This window comes from Nelumbo lutea, chromosome 7 (assembly GCF_056320005.1).
Source record: "Nelumbo lutea isolate HS-2025 chromosome 7, American lotus-T2T, whole genome shotgun sequence".
Taxonomy (NCBI): Eukaryota; Viridiplantae; Streptophyta; class Magnoliopsida; order Proteales; family Nelumbonaceae; genus Nelumbo; species Nelumbo lutea.
Window position 1 is genome coordinate 15,577,369 of NC_142690.1, and position 19,924 is coordinate 15,597,292.

Sequence of the window (19,924 nt, forward strand, 5' to 3'; positions counted from 1 at the left end):
ACTTTGAGCTGCTGCCTGTGGATGTAGACAATTTAGCCAAACCACATTAAATCCAGTGTTCTCTCTCTCTTTTTTCTCTCTTTGGCTTTTGCTATTTCCGTTTCCATTCCTTTATGCAAATATAGATTATCCGCTGCTTCAATCCCAACAATGATAGATCAAGAGAGAGTTTGGGGGAGTTTTGTATGTATAGGGTACTGGGGTTTATAAGAGGTTGCCCAAGTTTTATAATCCAATTCCTAATATAGTGGATTTTTTCTCCTCTAGTGGATGTAGGCAACAGAATGAACCACATTTATAGTTACTTAAATTGCTCTGTTTTCTCTCTTTTTTTATATGTTTCTCTATTTGCCAATTTTGGATCTTCGGTTTGACACAACATGTTGAATATATATGATCCATCTACTTATTTGGTTTAATTTTTATGCTTGCTAATTGATTGACAAGTGAGAAGCATTTTGCAATAATATCTGCAAGAATTCAGGAATTCAAGAACACATGTTTCAAGGAAGACATGTTACACAGAGAAATTTGGGACTCAAATATAGTTGATAGTTGAGTAATGGCTTGTGATGCCTGAACAAATATTGGTCCTCGTAAGGAATGTCCAGTAGGTAATTCATTTATCAAGAGTGTTCAGGTACACCCCTCTGTAAAATAAGCTCTAGAAATGATGGTGTAGAAGACCAAATATAACAAGTAGAACAGGTGAGACCAAATCTAGCCAATATATGAACAACAACATCTGAAGATCTAGGAGAACAGGTAACTGAGAAACTAAGGAGGTGAGATAGGATGGATACTCTTGTAATTAGAAACGATAGTAATAGTCCACAGAGATTGGAAAGAGTTTGAGAGATAATGGAAGTGAAATCACCTTCAAAAATAGTTTGAGAGATACCGATAGACGAAACAAATTAAAGGCTTTTTCAAACAAACTTTCTCTCATGACTGAGAGCTGGGTGAACATTAAAAGGTACAACTCGAGTATATACCAAGGATCCATGGTCATCCGGGATAATAATTCCTACAACAGAAGAAATGGGATTCAAAACTGGTTAAGGCCGCATTTGGCATCTCTTATTTTAAGGACGACTGCTGAATTTTGAAGGAATGCCAATTGCAGCCTAAGATGATAAGATGGGAGGAATTACAAATTAGAGCACCTTGAGTGTGCAGCAATGGCAATTTAGAGATACATATTTTAAAACATGGGCATCTTTGTCATCAATTCAATCTTAATTAATTTGGTGATTTGATCTATTGCTCCCACTTGGTTGTAATTAGTGCGATCTACAATTACACACCCCATCCCCAGTCCCCAGAGCTTTTTCTTGGTATAAAATGTTGCAGAACTAATGAAGAATGAAGACAAAAAAGAAAAAAGTCGAATAGTTTTTGTCTGTATCTTGGTATAAAATAGCCACTTTTAATCGACTTGTACTAATGACAGCAGGTATACGTCGAATATTAAAGAAAATAAATAAAATCAATGCCACTATTGGCCAGAGAAAAACCAATCAATGCGTGGAAGCACTGGTTAGGTGCGGGATTGGTTTTATAGAGAAAAATCGGTTAGATGATCAATTTCCAAACTCAAAAATCCAAACCTTCCTAGATCTGAATATGAAGATAGTATGATCAATTTTCTAGTAAGAGAAAAATGGCAGAGAGCGCTGTAAACTTTCTACTCGGACAGCTTACATCCTTGATAGAGGAAGAGGTGAAGTTATTGAAGAATGTGCATACAGATGTGGTGGAGATCAGAGATGAACTGGAAAGCATTCGAGCCCTTCTAAGAGATGCTGATGCAAAGGGAGAAACAAGCGAAGGCATAAAGGCATGGGTGAAACAAGTGAGGGATGTGGCTTATGACATTGAAGACGTTCTCGATGAGTTTAAGTTTCGCTTTGCACAACAAGGACAAGATCAGTCGCATAGATTCACTAGATATCTTCACAAAACCACCCGCTCCGTCAAGAACTTAATATTGCGCCGTTCACTAGCCACTCAAATAAAGGAGATTAAAGCCAGAGTACATGACATATCAAGTAGAAGGGATCGATATGAATTGAACAGAAACCTAGAACAAGCTTCAGCAGGTTCAAATTCTACAGGTGTTAAGTGGCATGATATTCGAGAAGATGCCCTTCTGTTGGATGAAGCTGAGCTGGTAGGGATTGGCAAGCCCAAGGAAGAAATAATTGGGTGGATTTTGGAGGATGAATCAAGGCTTGGAGTGATTTCTGTGGTTGGCATGGGTGGTTTGGGCAAGACAACTCTGGTCAAGAAGGTGTATGATGACCAAAGGGTGAAGAGACACTTCCAAACCCAAGCATGGGTTACATTTTCAGAGTCACCTGGGATCCACGAGTTGCTAATAGAAATGATAAAGCAATTAGTATATGCAGAGCAAAAGCAACCAATTCCTCAAGATGTTGCAGAAATGAAAGACGTCCAACTGAAGCAGAGGCTCCAAGAATTTCTAAAGCAAAAGAGGTATGTAGTCGTTCTTGATGACATATGGACCATACCAGCATGGGATTCCGTTAAAAATGTCTTCCCTAATAACAATTTTGGAAGCAGAATAATTATTACAACACGCTCTAATGATGTAGCTTCATCATGCATAAAATCTTATTTTCGACTTTATAATCTTCAACCGTTGTCCCAAGAAGAGTCCTGGACTCTGTTTTGCAAAAAGACTTTTTCGTTCTCCCCAGAGCAGATTTGTCCTCCAGAATTGGAGGTGCCATCTCAAAGCATTGTGAAAAAATGTGGAGGACTTCCACTTGCAATTGTGACAGTGGGTGGTGTTTTATCAACCAAACAGAAGACCACAACAGAATGGGAGATGTTCAATCACAGCTTGGGTACCGATTTGTTTGATGATGACAGCCTTAAGGGCATGATGGAAATACTAACTTTGAGTTACAATGATTTGCCATACCATCTGAAGTCTTGTATTTTGTCTCTGTTTATGTTCCCTGAAGATGAATTGATTGAAAAAATGAGACTGATTCGGATATGGATGGCAGAAGGATTTATCCAAAGAAAAGAAGGAAAGACCATGGAAGAGATTGGAGAGAGTTATTTCCATGAGCTAATTAATAGGAGCCTCATCCAAATAGCAGACACAGGTGACAGTGATGGACGAGTCAGAAGATGTGGAGTCCATGACCTCATTCGAAAAATCATTCTTTCAAAAGCTAGGTACCAGAATTTTGGAGCCATAATTAAGCAGGATGTCATGTTAGAAAATGAAAAAATCAGGCGTCTATCTTTCCATCATTTTTGTGAAATGGTACCGCAACAGGAGAAGAGCACCACCCACCTTCGTTCTCTGTTTACGTTTAACGTGAATACATTATCCAACACATTTACAGGTGGTGAAATTTTTTCAAAGCTTAAGCTGCTCAAGGTGTTGGATTTGAGAGATGCCCCATTGAGTGAATTTCTAGAGGAATTCACCAATCTCTTCCATTTAAGATATTTAAGCTTGAGGAACACCAACATCGAAGAGATTCCAGATTCCATCAAGAAGCTCCAAAACCTTGAGACCTTGGATCTTAAACAAACATATGTGACTGAATTGCCCAGGGGGATTCTCAACCTTCATAAACTACGACATCTTCTTGTTTACCGCAAGGAATTGGATTTCTCTAGTCACCTTCCTCAATATTTAGGATTCAAGGCACCAAGTGGAATTGGAGGTTTGGTATCCCTGCAAAAACTTGGCCGCATAGAAGCAAATACGGGGAGTGACCTAATTAGGGGGCTCGAGAGATTGGTCCAACTGAAACGATTGATAATTTTAAAGTTAAAAGAGGAAGATGGAATACATCTGTGTTCCTCTATTAACAAAATGAGACACCTTGAATCCCTAATTGTACATGCAATAGAAGAGGAAGAGATTCTTGACCTCGAATCACTTTCTACGCCACCTCCTTTACTAAGACGGATACTGTTGAAAGGGCGATTAAAGAGACTGCCACGTTGGATTCCTTCATTGCCCAAATTGTGCTGTATAAGCTTATGGGAGACTAAATTGAAGGATGATCCACTTGAAGCCTTAAAAGGTTTATCTAACCTAACGGCGCTTTATCTGATTGAGGCTTACCAAGGAGAACAATTACATTTTCAATCAGGTACGTTTCAGAAGCTTAAAGTTCTATATCTTAACAGTTTAGGAGGATTGAGAGTGATTACAATGGAGGAGAGATCACTGCCTCATCTTGGAAAGCTACATGTTGCAAATTGTAGAATTCTAGAAGTGCCGTCAGGCATTGAACGCCTCACGGAGCTTGAGGAACTTTTCTTTTTGAACATGCCCGATGAATTTGGGCAGAAGATTTCGTATAATGGCGAAGATCATCACAAGGTTGCACATGTCCCATCCGTTCTTTTTGTCAATTGGATTGGTGAAGAAATAACGACATATGATATACACGACAACACAGTAACGCTCTCCTGAATCCTGATCAGGCAAATTTGGTTAATTTGGTAAGTACCTGCCACTTTCCTCTTTTTTAAGTAGTTTTTATTCCCCTATAAATTACAATACAGTCAATACTTTACCATCATTTTAATTTGTTCTGCTTTAATTTCAAAAAAAAGAAAAAAAAAACATTAATCAGGGAAAATTACACGAAATATCATGAGAGTGGCTATAAATTCGTAACCCTTCTAATAACGAATGAAATGGCTGGTCTGAATGATCATTCATTTTTGTCTTTTGTGAACAACATAATTATATATTTAATAAAATATTTGAGTTTATTGTAAACAATTTCATTAATAACTTATTCATTAAGCCTGCATTTGGGAATAATGCAAATAAGTATGAATGTAAATATATAGTGTAAAACGGTTCATATAAATCGTAAATTTGGATTAGTTTGGATTGACAAATTTACCTTCTTACCAAACAGACTTTTAGCTGTAATGGATGCAAACATGAGTTCCAATAAAACATATGCTATTTTTTATCAAAAACCTACTTGAATGCAAATTTACTTATTTTTTATTGTATGTATTTTTATATTTTGTTATCAATAAAACATATGTTATATCATTTGTTAATGCATAAACGTAATGTTGTCAAACACATGCAAAAGTGAACCAGAGTACAAATTTACCCTGAACTGCGATTTATACTCTATTTGCATTGTTTCCAAATGCAGCCTAAAACGACAACAACAGAGCCATTCATTACTGTGGATGGGAACATTATTCACAAAATAAACTGAATGTATAAATATTTTTTGCTCTAGCTTAGTTTGGAAGGAGTGCAAATACAAATATGTAGAGTGTAAATCCGTGTATTCTCTATTATTTTATATGTATTTGCACTCCTTTCAAACTGAGCCTCTGCAACAAACAACTTCATCATGAAACAAGTAAGAGAGAAATATAAAATTGATGTAATGAGTTTGATGGAGATGGACCATGAGGCTGTCTTTGGTTGAATAAAAAATAAGAGAGAAATATAAAGTTGATGTAAAAGTCCTTGAGAGAAATTTCACTTCCTCAACTTTTTATTTCTTTCTTATTTTCTATCAGACCAAACATAAATTAGCATTAAATTATTAGAAGGATTTAATATTCTCTAGTATAATTTAGTGGGCCTTTTTGGCTTCCAACCATGCCTTTTTGGGTTATTTCTTCTCAAATCAAATAGGGTAGTATAATTTAGTGGGCCAAAGATTGAGATCCCATAGGGTTTGATTAATGGTATAAGCCCTCATAATTTATTTAACAATGGATATGGGCACTGGAAATACATTCCTATCATCGTTTGTCATCATCATGTAATCCTAATCCCAACTTTCTGAAATCAGCTATATGAATCCTGTTTTGTCATTTCATCACAAGAAAATAGAATTTATGTAATTCACCCCATATAGTTGAATTTAATCCATATATTTGCTTATTTGTTCTGGGTTCATACTATGCTTCATACTTGGCAGCCAGGCACATTGGAAGCCCAATAATCTCTGCGAGACTTTGGCATGAAGACTGAAGAGCAAATATATATATGTGCTTCAAAGGAAGATCTTGCTTATATTTTTATTCATCTATTTAAGTACTTATTGTTGGAGTGAATGTATTTTATATCAATGTTTGCCATTCTGTCGCCTCTAGGGATCAATACATGTTTCTGCATTGAAAATTTTTCTGTATAGTCAAGTACTGGCATGGGGCACCAGTGCCAATGCTGGTCCTATTAATGGTTTGTCTACTTAGTAAAATAATTTGGGTTTGCTTGGAATAAAGTTGTTTATTATTGACTTATTTTATTAAAATCAATTACATAAATGTATTAGTGTTGTTTAGAGTTACTTGACAATAACTTTCACACAGAGCTTGCATTGGCTTCCAGGGTACGGACGTCCAGAATCAACCTAGGGTTTTCCTGATAAGGTTAGTGGACCTCATATGCAACATGCTCTGTTCAAACTCCAAAGTGGGATTAATGAAGCGAAATTTGTGCTGGGCAGGGTCAGGCCCAGTCTAAGTTTAAAGGCCCATATAAGGGTTTGCTGGTTGTATACTTTTGATTTCTGAAGAACCAATGCCTCTCACAATTTTATAGTATTGTGCAAATCAACAATATACAAGTTAAGTTTAGAAGAAATAACTTAGAAAGCTTAAATATGCTGTATTCAAACCTGAAAATTGGCTTCCAGGTTAAGCAACTGAAAGCTTTCAAAGCTGCAGAGTAAAAGCAACTGAAAGCTTACACCCTTCCAAATGGGCCCCTAGGTCTTGTGTTTTGGGGCTTAAAAATCTTCTGGTTTCAAATTAGTGTGTTTTAGAAACAACTATTACCAAACGCTCAATACTCTTTTGTTTTTTTTGGTTCGTTTTTGTTTTCGACAGTCCAAAGTTTGAAGGTAAAAGCTTATTCTTGTTTATAACCGAATCCACAAGTCAACCATCTCTCTACACATCACATTATCATTCTCTTCTTCAAGAACTTGAAATATGTGGATTTATTTGTAACCAATCCCATTAATAATTATAGCAGAATTCAGAATTCTGCATTAAGCCTGTCCCTAATAAAGTAATAGAACATTCAGTATTAAAATATGTGGATTTATTTGTAACCAATCCCATTAATAATTATTATTTTTAATTATTCTCTCTCCTATCCTGTGTTTGTGGTTACTGGTGCGGACATATACTATTACTTATTAGGCCTACGTATGGGCTGGATAGGGCCCGAACAATTGTACATAATTTAATACTCCTGTATTTTTGTTTACTAGTGTGGATATGTTTCCCCAAATGCCCATGCATATAAATCAAAGAGTTTTATTTTTTAGTGTTTATTTGATAAACAGTGAAACCAAACAATGGTTTCATATGCAATAAACACCAGCACCTATATATGTGATGCTGATGTGGTAGCGTTTTTTCAATAAATGCCCATGGAATCAAACATATGCTAAATCTTTCTAGAAGAGGTTAACTTGATACTCGATAGGAGTATTTTCAAAATAAGAAACTCTACTCCTATTTTATATTTTTCAATTTATTTTTAGCGGTCAAATGAACTTTCCTGAATAGAAATACAAATTGTTACTGATGAAAGAGTATTAAGTAAACCAGTTGCTATGTGGTAGCGTTTTTTCAATAAATGCCGATGGAATCAAACATATGCTAAATCTTTCTAGAAGAAGTTAACTTGATACTCAATAGGGGTATTTTCAAAATAAGAAACTCTACTCCTATTTTATATTTTTCAAATTATGTTTAGCGGTCAAATGAACTTTCCTGAATATAAATACAAATTGTTAATGATGAAAGAGTATTAAGTAAAACAGTTGCTAAATATAGGAGATGGTTCCATGCTATGCAAACTAGAGGATAACTTTTAGTAAATATATGAAACTATAAGTAGGGGTGATCATGGGTCGGGCCCGGGTCAGGCTTTGCACTTATGATAAGGGCTATAGCTTAGGCCCGGCCCCGGCCTGGGGTTCCGGGCTTGAAACATAAGCCCTAGCCTAGGTCTATACGGGCCTGGGCCGGCCGGGCCTAATTCCGTGCCAATATCACTCATATATAAAACATTACATATCTATATATTAAATGACATAACATGCATATAAACTTATTTTATACATTATATAATATAAAATATTACATATAATATAAATTATACATGTCATGCTATAATATTTATATATAAAATATATAATATAATGTAAAATAACATGTATGCATATGTATACATTATACACAAAATGTGTAAGTTTAAATATATGAGGGCCGAGCCGGACCCAAGCTAGGCTTGAAGTACTAAACCCAAGCCCGACCCTAAAATTTGCGAGCCTGATGTGGGCCCAGACCCAGGCCGGGCCTAAACACAAAACCTAGGCCCAAACCTGGAAATTCCGGGCCGGGCCAGGCTGAAATGATCACCCCTAACTATAAGGGTGTCCAAGTAAGTGACATTATAGTTTAACATGATATGCCATTTTCATAAAACACACCATTAGCATCTTTAATTCATTAGGTTTCTCTATTGTTTCCTCTCATTGAATCATGACTCTTCATCCGACTAATTCTCCATCGTAGTGCCAATCCATTTCTTTACCACACTCTAATAAAGGGGCACCCCACAATGCCCTACAACACATCTCAACCTTGTATTGGAAACATCTCCCCACATGTAATAGGAATTCGAAACAAACCTTTTCTTAACAGTCCAATAAAATGTTTGATAAGACTGCAAACAAAAATGCAGAGTACGAATCATTTGCCAACAAAACATATTCCAACCCTTACCAACATGGTTTTACACCACACATCAAATACATCGCAGGTTCTACTTGTATAATGGGTCGGCAAAAAACAAAACAACTTTTAATTTTTGTCTATTTCCTTTCTTCTCTTGATATAAAATAACCACTTTCAATTGACTTATAAGTCAAGCCTGTAAACCAATCTCAACTGACAACCATGAATTCGCATTTGCAAATCTCTAGTTGTTAGAGTATCTCAATAGTTATTATAGACACGTGACTAGGATTGTTATCTCTGATAGCTATCCTAGATAACTGATCACCTTACCACATTATCATGTAGCTTATCCTCTGATAATTTCCTAGATAAACTCTAACACAGTAATTATTATCTTCTATACATAGTTATCCTCTTGTAACCAGTTTTCTATTTAAATGACTCAAGAGACTAGTCAATTCTTGACTGAGTCATTCCCTTCTCATTATTCTGTTATTACTCTTATATGGTATCAGAGCCATTTGACAAACGTCATGGCTTCAGAGACAAGCACCACTGCTCCTGCTGTCCAGAGACAAATGCAACCCGGATCGACAGATGGTCAAACTATTATGGTCATCTCCCTTTCCAGTTTTATGAATTTGGAGCTCTCAAACTACACCAGCTCTAAGAGGGCATCGTTTATATGGCTATGTGGATGGATATTTCCCTTGTCCTCTACTTTTCTTGGAAGATGGAAGTAGCCATGGACCCAGCCGTAGCAACCCAGATCATGCAACATGTATTGAACAAGACCAGTTGATCATAAGCTGGTTATTATCTTCATTAACAGAGCCAGTTTTGGCTCAAGTAGTTGGCTATAAGACGTCCAAAGATGTATGGGATCGACTTCATGTTCTTTTTTCTTCTACAAGTCAGACTCGAATCCATAATTTGAAATTAGAGTTAGCCTATCTGAAGAAAGTTACTCTCACTGTCGCTGATTATGTTCATAAAATTAAAAATTTATCTTATGCATTAGCTGCCTCTGGACACTTTCTAACTGATGTTGATCAAATTCATTATCTTCTTGGTGATTTACCTACTAAATATGATACATTTGCGTTCTTTGTGACTACTAGACTAGATAGTCTATCATTTTCTAAAATTCAAAGTCTATTACTTACTTTTGAAAAGCGCTTAGAGCGTCACTCTTCACAATTTGTGCTGGACTCTTCCTCAGCTAATTTGGCCAATAAGAAGAAAAACTTCGATCGCAATCAATCATCTTCTTAAAAGCCTCGACAATTTAATAATGATGATGGTTCTGACAGTTCCAAGAAAACTTCCTATAATAACAATAATTGTAGCAAATCCAATTCCAAGAATGCCACAATAGTTTTCCAACTTTGTGGGTATCTTAGCCATACAGCAGTTACTTGCCGCCGTTATCTGGAACTCATTACCAATAAGAATACCAAGCAAGCTCATACAGCCTCATCTTCGCATTCAGTTTGTGATGATAATTGGTTTGAGGGAAAAGGAAGGAAAAGGTAAGGAAACCATTACAAGATTTGTTAAGGTTTCTTTATCTTTCCTTTCCTTTCCCTACTTTTTCCTTCAAACCAAACATAGCTAAAATGTTTTTTACTTTTTACCTCAGATTAATACCTATTAAAGTGTGTCATATTAACATTTAGTTTCAAGAAATGCTGAGGCATTGGGGGAAGTAAGAATTTGGTGCTTCCCCAAATGCCTCATTCACAAAAATCAAAGCATTTCAGTTTTCTACCATTTATTTGATAAACGGTGAAACCAAAAAATTATTTCATATAACTTCATATGCAATAAAATCCACACCTATGTAGCACTGATGTGATGGTGTTTTTTCAATAAACACTCAGGGAACCAAATACCTGCAAAACCTGCTAAAAAAACTGATCCTGGAGGGGTTAAAAGAGATAGGGGCAAACTGAAAATGTCTTGGGTGCGGAATGGTGAACGTGAAACAGGATCTGCTGATTAGGCTAATTTAGTGAGTGCCTGGCAGCAATCTTTTTTTTTTTTTTTTTTTTTTTCAGTTTACATCAGTTAGCATCGTTATAATTTTCTCAGTTTTACTTACAAGATGACAAATAGAAACTTCTTACAAAAATGTTGGTAGACTGGATATCAGACCTAAGCTGTAATTGGGTCAGATTTAGATCGGATCTAACAACATCCAAATATGATCTAATGAACTCTTAAATCATAATCCCATTGCCACTTCATAATTTTTAAAATATAGAAGGGAATTTAAAAAAAAAATACTTTTTAATGGAAATGTATATTATGGATTAATATAACTATATTATAGATTAATTAATATATAGGATCAAATGTCAAATCTGGTATCAGACTTTCGAAACCCATTGATAGCCCTTATTAAACTTAGACTTTAATTGGTATTTCTCAAAGGACCAGTTTGGGAGCTAGGTTTGGCTTCATATGAAGCTGCTTTGCTTTTCATTTATTGTTATTATTATTTTTTTTTTCCTTTTGCCTTTCTGGGTATTACAAAAGTCTGGTCAATAAGGATCTCTCCAGAAGAGGTTCATTTAATAGGACTATCTTCAAAATAAAAATACCCTAAACCCATGTCTTTTTTCACATTTTCTATTCATCTAAAAGTCCCATGACTATTCCCAAATAGAAATACAAATGGTTCCTAAGCAAAGTGGTATAAATAAAGCAGTAATTGCAAATCATAATACATAATATGCCATTTTCATCAAAAACACCATCAGCATCTTTCATACATAAAGCTTTCCATTCACAATTCATGAATTAATTCTCCACCAACTGAGTCATGGCTTCTTCATCCACATATATAATTCCCCAATCCTAATGCCAACCCATTTCTTGACCACACTCCAAAGTCGTCAATAGAGCTTTTCTTTTTTTCTTAACAGACCAATAAAATTTTGCAGAAGAATAAAGAAAAAAATATGTTCGATATAGATATTTACTCAGAACTACACTGCAATCCACAAACCAAACGATTTCTTTTCTTTCTTCCTATCTTCTTATGCAATAACCATTAATTGACTTATAAGCCATGCTTGTAAACCAATCTCAACCATTAATTTGCATTGGCATCTCCAGAGAAGAAAGAACCAAAAATTCCAGTCTTTGAATGTCAGTCACTTCCTTTTCTTGTTTTGACAATTCTGCGTAAATTATTTACATGTTACATCACAGCTGGTATATATTGAAATTTAAGGAAAACAGAACAAAAGCAACGACCAGACTCCAGAGGGTCAATATAATAGTTTTTCAAAATATCTCAACTACTTACTCTTATCAACAAATCAATGGGTGGTGCAAAATTAAATGGAAAAAACGGGTTTTATTTATCCACACTACCAATTCCAAAACTCAAAACCCAATTGAAGGATGTGGATAAAGATGTCAAGAGCATCACAGATGAATTGAAAAGCATCCAAACCTTTTTAAGCAATGCTGATACACAGGGTGAAACCAATGACACTGTAAAAGATTGGGTGGCGCAAGTGAGGGATGTGGCTTACGACATAGAAGACGTTCTTGATGAATTCATGCTTCGATTTGCACAACGGGGACAACAACAGCGGCAACATTGCTTGCATAGATTCATAAGCTATCTTCAGAAAACCATCTGCTTCCTCGAGACCTTCAAAATCCGCCATTCACTAGCCACTCAAATAAAGGAGATTAAAGACAGAGTACATGACATATCAACTAGAAGAGATCGATACGAATTGAGAAGCCTAGAACAAGCTTCAGCAGGTTCAAATTCTACAGGTGTTAAGTGGCATGATATTCGAGAAGATGCCCTTCTGTTGGATGAAGCTGAGCTGGTAGGGATTGGCAAGCCCAAGGAAGAAATAATTGGGTGGATTGTGGAGGATGAATCAAGGCTTGGAGTGATTTCTGTGGTTGGCATGGGTGGTTTGGGCAAGACAACTCTGGTCAAGAAGGTGCATGACGATCAAAGGGTGAAGAGACACTTCCAAACCCAAGCATGGGTTACATTTTCAGAGTCACCTGAGATACACGAGTTGCTAATAGAAATGTCTTCCCTAATAACAATTTTGGAAGCAGAATAATTATTACAACACGCTCTAATGATGTAGCTTCATCATGCATAAAATCTTATTTTCGAGTTTATAATCTTCAACCGTTGTCCCAAGAAGAGTCCTGGACTCTGTTTTGCAAAAAGACTTTTTCGTTCTCCCCAGAGAAGATTTGTCCTCCAGAATCGGAGGTGCCATCTCAAAGCATTGTGAAAAAATGTGGAGGACTTCCACTTGCAATTGTGACAGTGGGCGGTGTTTTATCAACCAAACAGAAGACCACAACAGAATGGGAGATGTTCAATCACAGCTTGGGTACCGATTTGTTTGATGATGACAGACTTAAGGGCATATGAAAATACTAACTTTGAGTTACAATGATTTGCCATACCATCTGAAGTTTTGTTTTTTGTCTCTGTTTATGTTCCCTGAAGATGAATTGATTGAAAAAATGAGACTGATTCGTATATGGATAGCAGAAGGATTTATCCGAAGAAAAGAAGGAAAGACCTTAGAAGAGGTAGGAGAGAGTTATTTCCATGAGCTAATTAATAGGAGCCTCCTCCAAAGAGCAAAAACAGATGACGATGATGGACGAGTCGAAGCTTGTCGAGTCCATGACCTCATTCGAGAAATCATTCTTTCAAAAGCTAGGGACCAGAATTTTGGAGCCATAATTAAGCAGGATGTAATGTTAGAAAATGAAAAAATCAGGCGTCTATCTTTCCATCATTTTTGTGAAATGGTACCGCAACAGGAGAAGAGCACCACCCACCTTCGTTCTCTGTTTACGTTTAACGTGAATACATTATCCAACACATTTACAGGTGGTGAAATTTTTTCAAAGCTTAAGCTGCTCAAGGTGTTGGATTTGAGAGATGCCCCATTGAGTGAATTTCTAGAGGAATTCACCAATCTCTTCCATTTAAGATATTTAAGCTTGAGGAACACCAACATCAAAGAGATTTCAGATTCCATCAAGAAGCTCCAAAACCTTGAGACCTTGGATGTTAAACAAACATATGTGACTGAATTGCCCACGGGGATTCTCAACCTTCATAAACTACGACATCTTCTTGTTTACCGCAAGGAATTGGATTTCTCTAGTCACCTTCCTCAATATTCAGGATTCAAGGCACCAAGTGGAATTGGAGGTTTGGTATCCCTGCAAAAACTTGACTACATAGAAGCAAATACGGGGAGTGAGCTAATTAGGGGGCTGGAGAGATTGGTCCAACTGAGACGACTGGGGATTGTAAAGTTAAGAAGAGAAGATGGAATACATCTGTGTTCCTCTATTAACAAAATGAGACACCTCGAGTCCCTGGGTGTACATGTAATAGAAGAGGAAGAGATTCTTGACCTCGAATCACTTTCTACGCCACCTCCTTTACTAAGACGGATACTGTTGAAAGGGCGATTAGAGAAACTGCCACGTTGGATTCCTTCATTGCACAATTTGTTCTGTATATGCTTATGGGGGACTAAATTGAAGGATGATCCACTTGAAGCCTTAGAAGGTTTATCTAACCTAATGACCCTTTATCTGATTGAGGCTTACCAAGGAGAACAATTACATTTTCAATCAGGTAGGTTTCAGAAGCTTAAAGTTCTATATCTTCACAGTTTAGGAGGATTGAGAGTGATTACAATGGAGGAGAGATCACTGCCTCATCTTGAAAAGCTATATATTGTAAATTGTAGAATTCTAGAGGAAGTGCCATCAGGCATTGAACGCCTCACGGAGCTTGAGGAACTTTCCTTTCATAACATGCCCGATGAATTTCATCTGAAGATTTCGTGTAATGGCGAAGATCATCACAAAGTTGCACATGTCCCATGCGTTCTTTTTTTAAATTGGATTGATGGAGAAATAACGAAATATGATATACACGATGCAGCAAGGCTCTCCTGAATCCTGATCGGGCAAATTTGGTAAGTACCTGCCACTTTCCTCTTTTTCAAGTAGTTTTTATTCCCCTATAAATTACAATACAGTCAATACTTTACCATCATTTTAAAACCTTGTATTTTCTATTATTTTATATGCATTTGCACTCCTTCCAAACAGAGCCTCTCGAACAAACAACTTCATCATGAAACAAGTAAGAGAGAAATATAAAATTGATGTAAGGAGTTTGATGACAGAGGCTGTCTTTTGTTGAATAAAAAATAAGAGAGAAATATAAAGTTGATGTAAAAGTCCTTGAGAGAAATTTCACTCCCTCAACTTTTTGTTTCTTTTTTATTTTCTATCAGACCAAACATAAAGACCATGCCCTTTTGGGTCTTTTTGGCTTCCAAGTTCCAACCATACCTTTTTGGGTTATTTCTTCTCAAATCAAATAGGGTAGTATAATTTAGTGGGCCAAAGATTGAGATCCCATAGGGTTTGATTAATGGTATAAGCCCTCAAAATTTATTTAACAATGAATATTCCTATCATCGTTTGTCATCATCATCTAATCCTTATCCCAACTATCTGAAATCAGCTACATGAATCCTGTTTACTGAAGTGCAGATATATATAATGTGCTTCATCTATTTAAGTATTTATTGTTGGAGTGAATGTATTTTATATCAATGCTTGCCATTCTGTCGCCTCTAGGGATCAATACATGTTTCTGCATTGAAAATTTTTCTGTATTCTGTGAACTAAGGTTTAATAATGGTGGATAGTTAAGTACTGGCATGTGGCACCAGTCCCAATGCTGGTCCGATTAATGGTCTGTCTACTTAGTAAAATAATTTGGGTTTGCTTGTAATAAAGTTGTTTATTATTGACTTATTTTATTAAAATCAATTACATAAATGTATTAGTGTTGTTTAGAGTTACTTGACAATAGCATCCACACAGAGCTTGCATTGGCTTCCAGGGTACGGACGTCCAGAATCAACCCATTCACCCCTAGTGTTTTCATCGTAAGGTTAGTGGACCTCATATGCAACCTGCTCTGTCCAAACTCCAAAGTGGGATTAATAAAGCGAAATTTGTGCTGGGCAGGGTCAGGCCCAGTCTAAGTTTAACGGCCCATATAAGGGTTTGCTGGTTGTATACTTTTGATTTCTGAAGAACCAATGCCTCACACCCTTTTTGTTTTCCACAATTTTTATAGTATTGTGCAAATCAACAATATACAAGTTAAGTTTAGAAGAAATAACTTAGAAAGCTTAAATAAGCTGTCTTCAAACCTGAAAATTGGCTTCCAGGTGAAGCTTGTTTGAGTAGCTTCTTCAAAGCTGCCGAGTAAAAGCAACTGAAAGCTTACACCCTTCCAAATGGGCCCCTAGGTTTTGTGTTTTGGGGCTTAAAAATCTTCTAGTTTCAAATTATTGTGTTTTAAAAACAACTATTGCCAAACGCTCAATACTCTTTCGTTTTTTTTTTGGTTCGTTTTTGTTTTCGACAGCCCAAAATTTGAAGGTAAAAGCTTATTCTTTTTTATAATTGAACCCACAAGTCAACCATCTCTCTACACATCACATAATCATTCTCTTCCTCAAGAACTTGAACCTACAATTCTCTAGTCACTTAGATACAGAAGATTAAATTCAGAAGCCAAGATTCAAGTCTCAAGCTCAAATTCTTCATGTGCTGCGTGGCATGATATGAAGAGACACCCTTTAATTGGAGCAATTAAGCTGGATTGACAAGCCCAAGAAGGAAGTTATTGAATGTCTTGTGGAAGATCAATCACAAGTTGTAGGGGTTAGAGGAGATGGAGGCAAACTGAAAAGGACTTTAGAGGAAGTAGTAAGAAATGATTTAAATGCTCATTATGGGTGGATACAAGCCAAGTTGAACCAAGTGTTAGACTTTTCGAGCTCGGGTTAGTAGAGAAGCATGAGGCTTGGATTTGAGCTCGAACTCCATTTGAATTAGAAATACTAGCTCAACTCAAAAGCTCCTATATTTGAACTCAGCTCAGATTCCGACGGTGAGTCAATTACAAATTTTAATAATTATATATAAGGGTGATTAGTTGGCAAGTTGCACGAATCGAGCTTCAAACTATTTTAGTTCGAGCTTCTAGTGAAGCAAGCTCAATTGGCTCACAAGTAGCTTGATTCTGCTGATCAGCTAATTTGGTGAGTGACTGGCAAGAATATATTTTTTTTTAATCTTCTTGACTAAAGTTTCCAGATATAACAATTAGCATGCATCGTTTTAATTTGCTTAGGTTTACTTACAAAATAAAAGAAAGAAAGTTATAATAAATGTTGGACAGGACATCTGACCTAGGCTTTAATCCAGATTTTTAATGAATTTTTAAATTCGAATCCTATTTCCACTTCGTAATTTTCCAAATCCTATTTTGATATAATTATATAAATTTTTTATACTATATCAATATAAAATATACAATAATTGGACTTAAATTTTAATCGAATCCTTTCAAAATCCATTGACATTTGACAGCCCTGATTAGACTTTAAACTTAAGCATTTCTCAAAGGTCCAATTTGAATGCTAGGTTACGAAGCTGCTTTGATTTGGGTATTACAAAAGTCTGGTCAATTTAGATCTCTCAGGAAGAGATTCAATTGGTAGGGGTATTTTAAAAGTGAAAAAACCTTACCCCCTTTCAAATTTTGGACTCATTTTTTAAAAATTTACATGACCATTCTCAAAAATAAAATACAAATGGATGCTGATGAAAGTTATAAGTACAAAAACTACAAACTATAGGAGGTGGTTTCAGATTATGCAAACTACAGGTAGGTTTTAATAAATATGTGAAACTATAAGAGGTGTCTAAGTAAGTGAAGTGACCGTATAGTTTCACATATCGGGTGTTTGGCATGAGAGAGTTTCACAAGTGGGCCCTAATTTATAAGTGTTTCATTTCACTTCTTCTGATAAACACAAAGATGATGCAGGTTGATTGTGCATTTAAAATGACATCTCAGAAAAGGAGTCATTTTTTTTAAATTTCAATGTATCAAGTTACCTTAGTGATTCAAGATTATCAAGGCAATTCAAAAATGTCAAATTTGATGATTTAAGAAACCCCTCCTTTCCCAAATCCCAAAGCTAATCATTGTAAAAAGATCTTTTTCAAAAACAGAATTGCCAACTGCGATTTTTTTTTTTGTCGATTCAGTTTAATTGCTGATGTGGCATGAATTACACATCAGCAAAAATGGAACACTTGTAAACCACTTTGATCCAATGCCAAATACCCACATAATATGGCATTTTCATAAAAAACATCATCAACATCTTTAATTCAAAAGGATTCTCTTTTGTTCTACCGTCAAACCCCATAAAATTCTCCTCCAATTAAGCCATGACTCCCACATCTGCCTAATTCCCCATCTTTGTGCCATGGTGTCAACCCATTTCTTGACCACACTCCACTCCAATATAATGGTGCACAAAGCATTCTCTTAGTATATGTTTGGCATCAATGCTATAGATATTGCACCATTTTCTCTTCTGATGTATGGGTTGGAAGCACCGTTTTCTAAGAAAATGGTGTCTTTCTTTTTGGAAACTTTGCTATCAGATAAGAAGTTTCCTAGAGCAACAACAACATTTTCTATTTGGTACCAGTGCTCCATATTTGTTTTCAACATTACTACCCATTATAGGAAGTCTACGTCACCGTCACATCATGTCCTCATTGGTAGCAACAAGCTCCAATCTGAGAAATTTTTTATAAACTTTATATATTTTTTTATTTTTGTTTTTTATTATTAATTAGATGAAAATTAAAAAATCCAAATCCAATTACATAAACACATCATTCAAATATGTGATAAACAGATCAAATTGTGAAGTTTCAAGTATCTTTGACCAGCTTACCTGTTTGGCTAGACTCTTCTTTTCGTAGTGTTTTATCTTTTTGGTGTTTTTTTCTCTTTTGTTAATTTATCAAAAAAAAAGTAGAGGGAATTGAATGAGGTCAAAAAAGTATTTTAATCAATGTTTCAAAAACTAGACTAGAATGGATGGTTGAATCGTTTGGCCTGGAAACTGGTCAAGTCACTAGTTTTGTTTTGACCCCTGGACCACTATTTTACAAAAAAAAAAAAAACCATTGAAATGGTTAGAGAACTATAGTCCCGGTCGTTTTAACCATTAAAATGTTCAACTTAGTTAATGGCTATTAGGTTGCTTTCAAACTAATTCCAAATTTTGTATTTATTTTAAAAAATTAGAAAATTTTGAAAAAAGAAAATTTCATATTTCATAATCTTGTTTGATTATTCTCAATGGCCAAAATTAGTTAGGGTTTTTTGTTTTTCCATTTTGATTTTGAGTTTTTCATTCCCTTGATTCCTTTTAAGTTGCAACAGAAAAAAAAAAAAAAAAAGAAAAAGAAAACGCAATTCCAATGAAGAAATAAAAAAATCAATGCAAGAGATAATAGATTAAGCATCGATCTTATATTAAAATCTGAGTTACACCAATGAAGTAAATGATCAGGGATTTTAGAGAGATTTAGAGAGATGAGCAAGATGTAAGAAGCGAGCAAACAACATTGTAGCGATGGTGATGACGAACATGGAGATAGCCGTCGATTGTGGTTCCTTTTTTTTTCTTCTTCTTCTCAAGTTAAATGGTTCTATAACAATGGTCGGTGAACATGGTGACAACCATCTCCAAGGATGTTCCTTCTCTTCTTATTCTTCTTCCCTTTCTTTTTTCTCACTTCTCAGCTTTAACCTGTCACCTCCTTCTCAAAGTCCCACACTCCCATCTCATAATAATGTATATGTATAAGGTGGACTTTGACCCATTCAAACTGGACAATTGAACTATTGGCCCAAAAATTGAAAGATAAAGTTGTTCCATTTCTAGGTCGGTTTTTAAAACCTTGATTTTTTCAAAAGAAAGTTCCACAATCTTATTCATATTTTTAATAGTAGTTTAAAAATAGAACTATAAATGGGTTCAGTTTTTTTCTATAATGTTTTTGTATTTTTGTGTGTAAAAATAATTATAATATATTACACTTGCTTTTTGTTTACTATGATATACATGATATTATGCATGTGCTTGATTGCGTTTTTTGCAAAATTTATGTATTTTTAAATTTTATTATTTATTTATGACATTAAAGGTTAACACATTTAACCCAAAATTATGCATTT

At 35.5% G+C, this 19,924-nt stretch overlaps 1 protein-coding gene and 1 pseudogene across 6 annotated transcripts; both read left to right on the plus strand.

Annotated features, from left to right (window-relative positions):
• Window positions 1-1,472: 1,472 nt before the first annotated feature.
• On the plus strand, window positions 1,473-6,835 carry LOC148845287 (disease resistance protein RPM1-like). Of its 6 annotated transcripts, none has more exons than XR_016102087.1 (3): window positions 1,504-4,148; window positions 4,264-4,503; window positions 6,383-6,835. XR_016102087.1 is itself a non-coding variant. In XM_088953994.1 (2 exons), the coding sequence occupies exon 1, from the start codon at window positions 1,664-1,666 to the stop codon at window positions 4,472-4,474; it is 2,811 nt and encodes a 936-aa protein (XP_088810120.1). In that variant the 5' UTR covers window positions 1,473-1,663; the 3' UTR covers window positions 4,475-4,503; window positions 5,970-6,275. The 6 variants fall into 6 exon arrangements, 3 of the variants coding, with proteins under 3 accessions (XP_088810120.1, XP_088810121.1, XP_088810122.1); XR_016102086.1 differs by lacking the exon at window positions 6,383-6,835 and adding an exon at window positions 5,970-6,275; XR_016102088.1 differs by lacking the exon at window positions 6,383-6,835 and adding an exon at window positions 5,974-6,275.
• Window positions 6,836-12,083: 5,248 nt separating this feature from the next.
• On the plus strand, window positions 12,084-14,881 carry LOC148845288 (disease resistance protein RPM1-like; annotated as a pseudogene).
• The last annotated feature ends 5,043 nt before the right edge of the window (window positions 14,882-19,924 follow it).

Coding starts and splice junctions, on each gene's coding strand:
- LOC148845287 (XM_088953994.1), top strand. CDS start 1,664: ATGGCAGAGAGCGCTGTAAACTTTCTACTCGGACAGCTTACATCCTTG.